At 40.1% G+C, this 13,015-nt stretch overlaps 1 protein-coding gene across 7 annotated transcripts in view; it reads left to right on the top strand.

Moving 5' to 3' along the window:
• Positions 1-13,015, top strand: part of Uros (uroporphyrinogen III synthase) — a 41,121-nt gene that overhangs the window by 1,686 nt on the left and 26,420 nt on the right. For 2 of the 7 annotated variants that reach the window (XR_010046275.1, XM_013143620.3), the window contains exons 2-3: positions 12,435-12,527; positions 12,718-12,801. Coding sequence is in view for 6 of the 7 variants with exons in the window: in XM_013143620.3 (XP_012999074.1) it covers positions 12,465-12,527; positions 12,718-12,801 (147 nt within the window). In the remaining variant the exon portion in view is untranslated. Of the gene's footprint in view, positions 1-4,675; positions 4,795-12,363; positions 12,528-12,717; positions 12,802-13,015 lie in introns of those variants that run through there. The other 5 variants (XM_003479616.5, XM_063244911.1, XM_063244910.1 and 2 more) reach the window with 5 other exon arrangements.

The raw sequence follows: 13,015 nt of genomic DNA, 5'->3' as shown, positions 1-13,015 counted from the left end.
AGGAGTGTTAGTGATTTTTTTTTTTTTTTTTTGGTCTTTTTCGTTTTTATCGATACCAGGGATCGAACTCACGAGTGCCTGCTTGCAAGACAGGTGCTTATGCCGCTGAGCTAAATCCCCATCCCCTCTTAAAGGAGTGTTCACGTGTAAGGATTTCCATCCTTGGCTGAACAATACTGATGAATTATTTGTCAATGAATATTTGATTTGCTTACACATTTCAGTTGTAAATAATACTGCAGCAAACCTAAGTGCATAAATGTATCTTCAAACCCTGCTCTCAGTTATTTGAGATATACATCCAGAAGTGAAACAGCTGGATCATATGGTTAATTCTGTTTTTTTTTTTATTTTTATTTATTTATTTATTTTTAACAAGGTATTGGAACTGGAAGTTAATTCTGTTTTTAGTTTTTTCAGGCACTGTGCTTTTTTGTAGTTTGTCAGTCTTTGAATGAGTCTTTCCCACAGTCTTTGCCAAGAAAGGAAAAGTATTTCATTGTGCCCTCAGATAGTTCCTAATGTTGAATTCCTAGTCATGATGTGAATTTAGCAAGTGTAAGCAAATGACCCAGCCATGGTTTTGATGGTCAAGAAAATACATGACAGGCAATGGTAGTGCATGCCTGTTTCAAAGAAATGTAGTATGTGCTGGTGTCACATGCCTATAATCTCAGCACTTTAGAGGCTGAGGTAAAATGACTCCAATTCCAGGCCAGTCTGGGCTACATAGCAAAATTCTGCCTCAAAAAAAATAAGTAAAACACAAAGAAAAGAGAAGATAATACTGATCCCAGGGAACTTAGAGACTAGACTGATTACCACTGGCTCAGTTCTCTTTAGCACAGCATTTATCTTAAAGGCAGAGAGGTGATAATGAGTGGTGAGGAGAATAAACATGGGCTTCAGACTTGAATTCAGATTCTGTGCTGCCACTTAAAATGCTACATAACCTTGAGCAAGTTACTCAAACCCTACAGGAGCCTTGATTTCCCATCTTGTAAGAATAAAAAGAAAAAAGAAAAATACCTACCATGCAGTCTTGAAAGAGGACTGCAATCTTGCACATAAAGTGCTTAGCCCAGAGGATAGTTGATGTTTTGTGTCAGCTTCATCGTGCCCAGATGTGTGGTTAAATGTTTCAGAGTATGTCTGACAGTATTCTAAGAAGAGATTAGCATTTGAATCCATATACAGTGAAGTTAAAGCAGTGGGCATTATCTGGTCCACTGAAAACCTTAGTGCAAAAAAATGGAAGAGAAGGATAGGATTTACACTTTCTGCCCCTTACCTGCACTCCTTACAGGAGTACCTGGTACTCCTCATTCACAGGTCTTTAAACCTGGACTGTATACTAGCAGCTTCCAGCTCTTCATACTATACCACTAGCTTTCCTGTGTCTCTGGTGTTAAACCAAAAATATTGAGATCAAGGACTCTCTGAAATAAAGAGTTTATGGAGCCAAAAAGGGGTAGTCCTTAGAGCAAGTTCTACAGTTACCAGCAACAAGGCTAGATAATAATTGGAAAATTGTCTGCTCGACCTAAAAGCCAAGAGAATTTTTATAATGAAAATGTGGAGAAAGGAAAGCATCAGCTGTTTATGTTGACCTACATTGACTATAAATAGGACGGGCAGCATAACATGAATTGGGAAAGTTTTTGAAATAGGACAGTCCATAAGAACCACTTTTTGGTTCTGGATTAGTTGAGGTTAGTAGTTCGCAAAACTTAAATAAACAGAAGACCATGGCAGCAGCTGGGGTTTTAAGTCAAGGTTTTAACATTTAGGAATGTAGAATAGTGTATTGGTTTTAGCCGATATGAACTGACTAATTTTCCTTATTACTTTCCCAACCTCTTTATAATTAAATTCAAGGCATTTCAGAATTTTACTTTATTTTTTATTTTTTATCACTAGCTTACAGATGGTAGTCCCTGAGACACTTCAGCCTCAGTGATCATGTGAACCACTACCACGTAATGAATTTCTTTGTAGACAATAGGTATATCCTGTTGGTTTTGTTTCTCTTGAGAACCCTAACACACGAACTAAGTAGAATAGTTAGCACTCGGTTAAAGGATGACTGCTGTTATTGCTAATACTCAAAGCAGCAAGACACAGGGTATATGTGTTGGTTTAAGGCCTAGTTCTTTTTTACCAGCAGAATGTCTTTAATGCAGTCACTCATTTCTATATAATTTTTTTTTAAGGAAAAGTGATTATTCCTTTTTCAAAGATAGTAGGTAAATTTAGAAATGTTTTCCCACAGTGTAAGCATGTATTTACTAAACACCTGCTACGGAAAAGAAAAGCCCCTCCAAAAAGCCAGCAGATAAGAGGCCTCCAGTCTGTTTTAGAGCTATAAAACTAAAGCTAAGGGAGGAGCAAGCTAGACCAGAACCCAGGCCTGGGCCCCTTGTGCAAATTCCCTCTACCAGCCTCTTCCCCAAACATACTGCATTCACCTGATTGTCTGTGCATGCTTATCAGTTTCTTTCTTGCCCGTGATATGGGAGTGAGTGTGACAAAGCACCATCAGCGGTGGTTCTGTTACACTTGGAGCTGCTTTCAGTGGTGGCAGAGAGGAAGGAGGGGAGTAATTTGATTTTATCTGTTGGGTGTGCAGCACTTGTGAGCACTCTTCAACAATTACCATCAAGGAACCCAGCTTTATGCTACCACTGGTTTTATTACCTAAGACAATCAGAATAGAACTCAAGAGTATTTTTCTGTTCTCAGTGGATAGACTGACAATGCTTTCACATGTTTGTATGGTTTCACTATTTTGTACTGTAGTGATGCTTTATATTGTCATACTTCTATTTTCCCAAAAGTTGTATGCAAAAATGTATGTGTCAGCATATAGCAAGAGAAATTGAGAGCACAGAATTTAGAGCCAGGGTGTCTATAGTCCCAGAACTTAGCAGTTCTGGACTTTGGATGGGTGTCATCCTCCATACACCTCAGCTTCCCTATAAACCTCATGGATTTACTGCATGGAAATCCTGGTAGTTAGGAAATGCTAAGTGTGTTAGCTATCATTTTTATCTCTGAGATACTCAACAGCCCTATGGTTTGTTAGAAGTTTTTTCCATTTAATATGGGAGAAAAGAAGATCACACCATGGTGAATAATAAAGCTGGGACCAGAGCCCTGATCCCTCACCCCTTAACCCTGTGTTACCACACTACCTACCTTCCATTATCTCCATAAAGACATTGAGCATAAAAGGGCAAGCAGAAGTGAAAAGACCAGTTAAGTCCATAAACAAGAAGCTTCCCATTAAGATTCAAACTCCCAAACGTGACCCATAAGAGACGCAGTATTCGCACCCCTGCCTGCCCCATCTCTCACCACTCTGCCTTGCACTTACCAGCTGTCAGACATAAATCCATTCCTTAGACAGACCCTCCTCAGAGCTTCTGCAGTTGTGCTACCTTTTGCTCCGACTTTGAGTCAGCATCTAAGCATCACTTCCTCAAGGACACCTCTCACCATGTCTTTGTTATGATGTAGGTTCAGCTACCTGATACATCTAAATGAGCAGTGGATATGAAGCTAGAAGCGAGTCACTGGTCAATTCTAGCTACACAGTTTTATTTTAGGCAAAAGTACCCAGTTAACAGTGAGGGGTTCCATTCTGATGAGCAAGAAGGAAGAGAGGAATTTGGAGGCAGCTGGCCATCTATGCCATCCCTGCCGGTCCAAAGAAGATTTGGAAGTATGCTTTCACATGTTTCCTCTGCATTTGGATTTTTCTTTCATACGACTCACTGCCTCCAATCAGATACAGTGGTGCATGCTTATAATCGTAGGTACTCGGGAGGCTGAGGCAGGAGGATCACAGGTTCAAGGCCAGCCCGGGTAACTTATGGAGAACTTGTCTTAAAATAAAATTTATAGGAGTTGGGAGTGTAGCTCAGTGGTAGAGTGTCCTGGGCTTAATCCCCAGCACCATGGGAAGTGGAGGAGACTTAATACCACCCAATACTATGTTTTTGTGTTTACAGCTTTGCAAAATAACCATGAATATCATGATGCTGGGATTATATTGTATGCTTCATGCCTACTACAGTTACTATTCTGTAAATATTTGTTGATCAAATGAGAAGAGTAAATGAGATAAGCCTACAATGTTCAAGGTTTAAAAAAAAAAAAATACATTTGTTTTCAGCCTGGTCCCAACCATTTCAAGCTAAGCTGTGAGCAGTAGTTTCACCCAGAATTCTGTAAGTGCCAATAGCTCTGCCCTCAGTGTGAATCTGTCATCCAGCCACGTATTTACTTACGCCAGTGCTCTTATCAGGAACTAAACATTCCTGGGTTCTGTCCTGGAGTTTAGTTGCAGGTTCTTCTCATCTTGAACAAAGAATTGAATAAAATGAGGGAAAAGCAGTGGCAGAGTTTATTTAGGAAAGTAGAAGTGAAGAGTAGGGGAGAAATTAGCACTGTGCAGAGAGCTTGGGTGGAGTAAAAGGAAAAAGCAAGATAAGGACGCAGGGTGAGCTATCGGGGAAAAACCACAACAGCAAGTTCTTCTATGCCTTTTTTTTTTTTTTTTTTTAAATCGGTACCAGGGATTAAACTCATGACCACACACTTTTAAGGCAGGCGCTTATGCTGCTGAGCTAAATCCCCAGCCCAACAAGTTCTTCTTGTGCCTCTCTTTTAGGCTGTCCAAAATGCAAGGAAACCTGAGAGAACTTCTACATATGGGTTCTGAGACGCAGTGCTGGGAACCCACACCTCAGGCTGAGGTCAGGTCTCCTACTGAGAATCTTCTCAGTTGTGGTAAGAAGTCTTACAGTTAACAGGTCACACCAACTTCCCCAGCTAGTTTTGTCATACCCTGCTTGCCTATCAGTACTGCCACCACAATTCTCATCCGCCTAGTTTGCTGTGGCCCTTGGAGTCCTGTCCACCCTTGGCTATTGAAACCTGTGTTGTTTCTTTTTTTTTTTTTTTTTTTTTTTTTTTTTTTTTTTTTTTTTTTTAATTTTTATTTAAGGAGAAAAGAAAAGAAAGAAAAAAAAACAGTGAAGGGGTACAAGTTATACAGGTTTACAGAATAAAAAAATGCGCAGTAGGAAATCACTAGTTAATGGATTACATATTGCCATCTTAGAAATAATTGTTCAAGTCACAAAATTAAAGCTTGTAGAGTGGACATTCCAACAATGATACTGCAAACAGTTCTGTTCAATGATCCAATAAAACTCTGTGATATCATTTTCTATCTTATACTTTTAAATATACATGCAGTTATATAGTTTAGAGCACTTTCTTTTCCTCTCTTTTGTACAGTGACTATTACACATTTTGGGTTTCATTGCTCCCACAGTTCTTGTTGCTAAAACCTGTGTTGTTTCTAAAGCGAGGATCCTGTCACTGACGTGGCTGACACTTTTCAAAAGATTCTCGTGAAATCCAGTCTGCCTTATCCATACACTTAGGCCACACTGTGCTTCTCTCCTGAGGACACTCGAGCATTTCTTTTCACTGCTATTATCATTTAAAGCTTAACTCAGAGGTCACTGCCCCAGAGAGATCTAAGGGTAACTATCTAGCATAAGCCCTGTCAGTCTGCCATATAACCCTTTAGTACTTCTTAGTACCTGAAATTATCACATACATCCTCCAGGAATTAATACAGACCTAAGCTCCGTGAGGGAAATTCCAGCTCAAGGGGTTTGGTGTCAATACCTGAGAAACTAGAAACACTTGTATGAGAGAGACCCTTTGAAATCACAGGGATGTGTATGCCAGAGCCTGGAACCATGGTGGAGGCAAGAGAATGGTCTGAGTAGCGCTCTGATTTCACAGATTGACCTGCTCCCTCCAGCATCATGCTTCAGCCCATTAATCACATTAATTGCTTGCTCTGTGAGTCCTAGAATTTATGCTGCAGCAGGAAATGCCAAGTTTTCCTTGACATTTGTGATATACCATATTCACTGAGCTCCCATTGGAAGGTGTACTAGTCACAGCTGCAGCAGGAAGAACCAGAAGAGATATACATGACATTTATTGAAAGGAATTGGCATGTGCAGACTGGGGGCTGGCAAGGCCCGTCCAGATCTACTAACCCACAAGAAGGGTGGGCTGTGCTTCAGTTGGGGTCAAAGCTGCATGTCCACCAGTGGAATCTCTTTCCCAGGGGAGCTTCTGCTATGCTCTGCTCTTCTTCAGGCCTATACAGATTATCTAGGATAATCTTCCTCACAAAACCCTGATGACAACATGCTTGATCACATTTCCAAAATACCTACCTTCACAACAGCACCCATATTAGTAACAGGAACTAGCCTGACCAAGGTGACATAAAAATAATTGTTCCCAGGGCTTCCAGGGAAATGGTGAGTGATAAGCAAATCCCAGCCTTCTGAGATTTGGGATCCAGACGCTGGAAAATAACAAATTGGGCAAGAAAATGGAGAGTAGGTCCCCAGCAAACAAAGGATCTCACAGGAAAATTAAAACCTACAGAAAAATCAGAGACAACACAACATAGAAAAGGAAAGGGTCAATCTGCACATTCTCCCCGACTCCTGGCTCACAGCACATGGGAAAGGGAGACTGAGTGTATAATGTGAATGCTGGGGACTCCAGAGACAAACACAGCAGTGGAACAGATTGGTGTTGTGAGCTGCAAGGAGAGCGTGGAATTCCGCTCCCACGTAAGTCCTTCGTAGACATCAGCTGATGAGGGTCTCTTGTCCATGCACCCACCATATCCCTGGAGAGAGTGCACCACTGGTCAGACACCACTCTGGGGAAGGCTGATTGTTTGAACTCGCGACACAGCAATCACTAAACAGCCTCACTTGAGAGCTCCTAGTGTTACATTACCACAGAGACTGGGTAGGAGACAGCTGTGGTCAGGGAACCAGTCAGGCTGCAAAGAGACCCCTGTGGTATTTGAGCTACGGGACACAGGCCCTGAACCAAGGCCCATGGCCAAGGACCAAGCTCAGCCAGAATTGCTCAGATTTGAAAGTTGTTGCATTGGCCCCTCTTCCTGATCCTACTGCTGGCTGGTGCCTGCATCCAGCATGGCTCTGGGGTCTGACTGCCTTTATCTACCAGTGTAAGCAGGGACCCTTCCTTACTTGTACATTTCCCCAAAATTGTAGATCCCAGAAGAAAACCACACATTTAAAAATCACGGAGAAATTTATGTCTTCTGTGGTTTTCTTTCCCTGTTTGTTTTTATTTTATCTTCTTTCTTAATTCCTTTCTTTGATCTTTTTCTGATCCATTTTTTTTCTCTGACCTTTACCTAATTCTATAAAATCTTTGTACTCCCCAATAGGATCCTTTGTACTGCTTCTCTCCCTTCTCGTATCATGTAATTTAAGTTTCAAATTTTTCCCCTTACATTCCACTATGCCCTGTATCTTTTATAATAGTATAACCATAAAGCTTTACTGACCACTTGTTAGTCAACTCTGTAAACTCTGTAAAACTTTTTTTTTTTTACCATTAACAGAGATGTAGTTGTTGTATTTAATGCATATTAGCTACAAGTCAATACCTGCGTGGTCTTAATGTTTACACAATAATTGTGGATTTCTTCTCTAGGGTTAAGCATGGTGTATAATTGGTTCTTGTGGTATTTAATATCCAGTTTGTTTTGGATGATACTACTGTAGCCGACTTGCTTGATATTACCAGGGTTGTATAATCACTGCTATTTCTCTGTGAGCCTGCCCTCAGATTGTCTTTGTGACATTAACAATGCTAAAATACATTCCCAGAGAACTCAGTGTTTGACTAATTACACTGCCTCCTCCCTCCCAAATTAAACCAGTTGGTCAGATCTTGGGACTGAGGCAAAGGACTACAGTTGGCTACATCTAAAGTACATCTCTGAAAAGCAACTAAAAAGATCTCTGACCAGCAACAAGATCTTTCCAATATAAGCAGCTACAAATCTCAGCACACAGCAAACCAAACCAAACAAACAAAATAATAAAAACATCAAAAGACAGGGCAACAAAATGCCCTCCAAAATACCAAACTCCCTGAAGCCAATCTAGGGCACATTGAGGGTAGAGTAGCATAAACTACGCTATTAATAGTTTGGTGCTTTGTCTTTCAAATAGTAATTACCATACTACTTTGAATTCTGTGGTTTTTTTTTTAGCTTATCCATACAGTTGGGATATTTATGAATATTTTAATGATGTAATAGCATAGCATCATGCCATGATTTATTTAAGGATTGTCTCATTGTTAGAAGTTCAGATTGTCCACAGTCACTTGCAATTATAAAGAGGATAATTGGCTGGGGATATAACTCTGCCGCTTACGTGCCTCCCTGGCAAAGTGTGAGGTTGAGAGTTTGATCCTTACTACAAAATTTTAAAAGAAGACAAAATCAGCATTTTTATGTTAATCTTTGTACACGTTTAAGAGTACTACCTTTTTACTTATTCTTTTTTTTTTTTTAAAGCCAGTCAAATTTAGCAGTGGGGGGGGTGGTACACCAACTTTAATGGCACTAATGTTAATAAGTTCTGATAACCCTCTGCCATTGAACCGGCCTACCTTTTTACTTATTCTTAAAAGTGAAATCTAAGAAAAAAGAATACAAAATATATAAGGTTTTAAAATACATGTCAAAAATTGTTTTCCGGAGTCCAGAAGAACATGGTGGATAGATAGCAGCAGCCTCAGAGGCTCTCTGAGAAACTGTACTTGAAATCCAGGCATGGTGCTGGGCAGGAAGTCCCAGGCAAGGGGGGATATTCTTTGCCAACCCAGGAATGAACTAAATTAAGAGAAACCATCTGGAAACGCAATCCTGGTGATACAGCAGGAATAGATCAGGTCTCGGCACGGAAGCTGGAGACCGGCCACTGGAAACTGTGATTTGAATTACAAGGCACAAAAGCTCGGAGAATGGGAAGTGTTAAAAGGAGTTGGGAGCGGGACTGGCCGGGTGCCCTGCATCAACCCTCAGTGAGTGAGCGGATCGGGACCATTCCGTAGAGAAGGAGGCTTCAGCGGAGGACATACTCAAACCGAGCAGACTTCCCAGAACAAGATGCTGCAGTGACTTCAGTCACATATCCCCTTCTCAAGCGGGATTGGTGGGGAATGCCTGGCCTGCAAGATGCTGCTGGCTGAGACCCAATAGGCTAGCCCAACTCAGGTCCCAGAGCCTGGAGGTGCACCCTAGTGGTGAAGCCTTCGGTAGGTTGACCTGGAGGGGCAGGCCCGGCATAGACTGCCCAGGTCTGTGTCTCCCTGGTGAGCTGCGGTGGGCGGGAACACCTAGCCAGCGCAATTCAGACTGTGGCCGACAGGGAAGGAAGCTGGGCCTCCTATACACGCTTAAATATAAGGAACAAAGAATATGGGGAGGGAGCAACAAGAAAGTGTCCTCGGCCCTCAATGCTGAGAAACATGCAATGGCAGACACGGCACCAATAGACATAAAGCGCTACCTCCAGAGCCTCATACACGAGTTCAGGAATGAAGTTATCTTTTTCATTTTCATTTTTATCAGTACCAGGGATTGAACTCACGACTGCACACTTGCAAAGAAGGCATTTATGCCGCTGAGCTAAATCCCCAGCTCCAGGAATGAAGTTATTAATGACCTGAAGCAAGACATAAGCAGAATAGTTAGAGAAATGCTAAGCACCGCCCAAGAAAAAACAGATGGTGGAATGGAAGAACAGAAAAAAAGGGGAGAATTGTTGGATGGAGAAGATAGAGAAAACATAGAATATGTAAAGCAGGTTCAAAGAGATTACCAGGAAACTAAAAACTCTTATCGAAAACTGGCATAACAGCTTGAAAGAAACTAAGGACAGATTATCTGAACTGGAGGGCAGATTTGTAATATGGGAGCCTGAAATGAAAAACTTCTTAAAAATAACAAAAAAACAAACAGCAACAATACAAAAACTAGAAGATGAGAAGAGGATCTATAACTTAAGAATTAAGAACATAAGAGAAGAAGTGGGGACACAAACAAATGGACTACAAAAGCTATTCACAGAAATAATCCAAGAGAATTTCCCTAATTTGGCAAATGGTAAAGATACTCAGATATATGCATACAGGACTCCAGCCACCTACAACCCAAACAGAGCTACACCCAGGCATATAATAATCAAAATTCCAGAAATCCAATATAAGAACAGAATATTAAAAGCCATCAGAGACAAGAAACAGATCACTTACAAGGGAACACCCATCAGAATTACAGCAGACTTCTCAGGACAAACCATCAAATCACAAAGAGCGTGGGGAGGAAATAATTCAAGCTTTGAAAGATAATAACCTCCAGCCAAGATTGATATATCCTGCACAACTGTCCCTAGAAATTGATGGAAAAACAAGGTGCTTCCAGGATAAAGAGGAACTAGGGGATTTTGCAGTCACTAATTCAACTCTACAGAGAATACTGCAGAATAGTCTAAAAAAGGAAAATACCAAGATTCCAGAAACAGTGGCAGAGCGGCCACAATGAATGGAGCAGAAAACGAAATGAAGAAGACAAAATGACAACAAATGACAGAAAAAGAGCTCAACAGAAATGAGGCAGAGAAGATTGGATGGTAGGAACAGCTCTTTTGGAGAAAACAAGATGTCATAATAGCTAATGCTGATTTAGTATCATCTTGTTTTGAAGTCCCAACAAACTTATATTCTTCTGTCTCCATTGATCTTAAAAGGTTCTATCTGATTGTATTTTATTATATATGATAATATAAGCAAAAACTTTTATAGACAAGGAGTTTATATAGAAGCCATTGTTCATTTTCTGTTAATTGGTTCTAAATACCCTGTAGTAATGTCATTCTCTTGAATGGTTTTATAGTGTCTTGATATGTTTGGTGCTACAGTATAAGAAGTTATACTCAAAGATTTCAAGGAAAGAGACACTATGGTAACTATTTTTATGTCAGAATATCTTGTGGTGAAACACTATTTTAAATGGTTATGATTTGACCTGTTCTGTTCTGTTGTTATGCCTTCTTTTATCTCAATCCCCCTTTTTTAAAATTATTTACTTTTTTCTTTTTATTTTTTTAATTAAGGGAAAAATAAATAAAAAATAGCAAGATACATTATAGTAACCTACTTTGATTTCCTATTAACTTGATTTGAAATCCTGTATTGCCCTCACCATCTTGTTTTGACTGATTTTCCTCTATTCTGCTTTGCTTGATAGTACCAAGTTCGAAAGTATAGGCATAACTGTGAAGACAATAAGAATCATTATGATGCCCATTCTGGTTGACTATTATTTTCTTTTAAAATCCTGTAATGTCTCCAATGCTTTGGTTTTATTCTTTATTGTTTAGTTCAATTTTATTATAACTGCCAATTCTTATTAAAATAGCAAGAGGCAGTATGGTAACCATTGTTGATCACCTTATATTTTGTTTTTACATTATCTATTACGTCCATCCTTTTGATTTGACTGACTCTGTTCTGATATGTCGCATTTGGTTTTACTCTCTTCAAAAAAAGTAATAAGGACTGTGGGAGTAATAATACCCAAAATGTGTAATTGTCATTGTACAAAAGAAAAGAAAAGAAAGTGCTCTAAAGGTTATAACTGCATATATGTTTAAGTGTATAAGATAGATAACCATATTACTGAGTTTTTTTGGGTCATTGAACAAAACTGTTTGTACTCTCTCTGTTTGAAAGTCCACTTTTTTTTTTTTTTTTTTTGTCTTTTTCCTTTTTATCGGTACCAGGGATCGAACTCACGACTGCCTGCTTTCAAGGCAGGCGCTTATGCCGCTGAGCTAAATCCCCAGCCCCCTGAAAGTCCACTTTATATGATTCAATTTTGTAACTTGAACAACTATTTCTAAGATGAGAATATGCAATCTATTAACTAGTGATTTCTTACTGTTTATTTTTTAAATTTTGTATTACTTGTACCTTTTTCTGTTTTTTTCCTTTTTCTCCTTAAAAAAAAAAAATTGTTTTCCAGGCTGTTAGATATCTCATTACATTTGTCAATATTTATATCATTTCAGAAGTAGAAAGGTCAATATAAGTATTTCCTAATGTGCTTAACAAAGCTGCTTAGTATAATTATCGTGAATTGCAAATATTTATTTGCTTATCATTTTAAAATGTAAGATGTTCATTTCTCATATTGATGCAACCTAGAATTTGTACTTCTCATCTGTAAGCCGTAACTGTTTGGTATAGGACTTGTGACTCTCATCTGCCTCTCCAAGTGATCTATCAGCTGCTAACATGCTCTCCCGCCTGTGGCCTTATCATTAGCAGGCCTCTTCAGAAAGAGCATGGCCATAAAGCCAAGTCATTGTGGGAGAGGACAGGTCTCTTCAGCAAAAGGTTGATAACCTCCTTTTAGTACTGAGTCCCCGTGCAGCACTGCTTAGGACATCTTTGAGATCTAATAAGATTGTTTCCTTGCTCTGTAGCTGTACCCCCGCAAGAACTTCCAGGTCACAATGAAGGTTCTTTTACTGAAAGATGTGAAGGAGGATGACTGTGGCCAGGATCCGTACATCAGGGTGAGTAGCAGAGACTCCTACTTTGAACTAGTGCTTCCTTGGTAATGAAGTCAAGGGGCTGGAGCTAGTGCGGAGGTGGGGGAGAGCTGCTAAAAACTTGACACAGAATAGAGTTTGTGTGATACCATGACCCTTTACTTATTTTCAAAATAGCCCCAGCCAACCTGGAACTGCTTTCTTTCATTTACAGGAGTTAGGATTGTATGGCCTTGAAGCCACTTTGATCCCTGTGTTATCATTTGAGTTTCTGTCTCTCTGCAGCTTCTCTGAGAAGGTAAGGGCTGTCATGTCTGACCTCCATGTTCACATTTAGTCTTTCTGCAACCCTTGCCATCCCAAGCAGGAGGGCCTTCTGTTAGCCCCTCCTTTTACCTCCGATGGGAGCACAGGGACATTGCAGCCACCTTGCCTACATGAGGCTACACTATGGGCTTCTTTGCTGAGCCTCGCTCCACTCCAGTGAGCAGTCTGAACTCAGAAACAAGACT

The sequence above is a fragment of the Cavia porcellus genome, unplaced genomic scaffold, assembly GCF_034190915.1.
Source record: "Cavia porcellus strain 051 isolate PalLab524CR breed Dunkin Hartley unplaced genomic scaffold, mCavPor4.1 scaffold_2, whole genome shotgun sequence".
NCBI classification, from domain to species: Eukaryota; Metazoa; Chordata; class Mammalia; order Rodentia; family Caviidae; genus Cavia; species Cavia porcellus.
The sequence above is the reverse complement of the archived record's forward strand: the minus strand, read 5'-3'. Positions and strand labels throughout refer to the sequence as shown.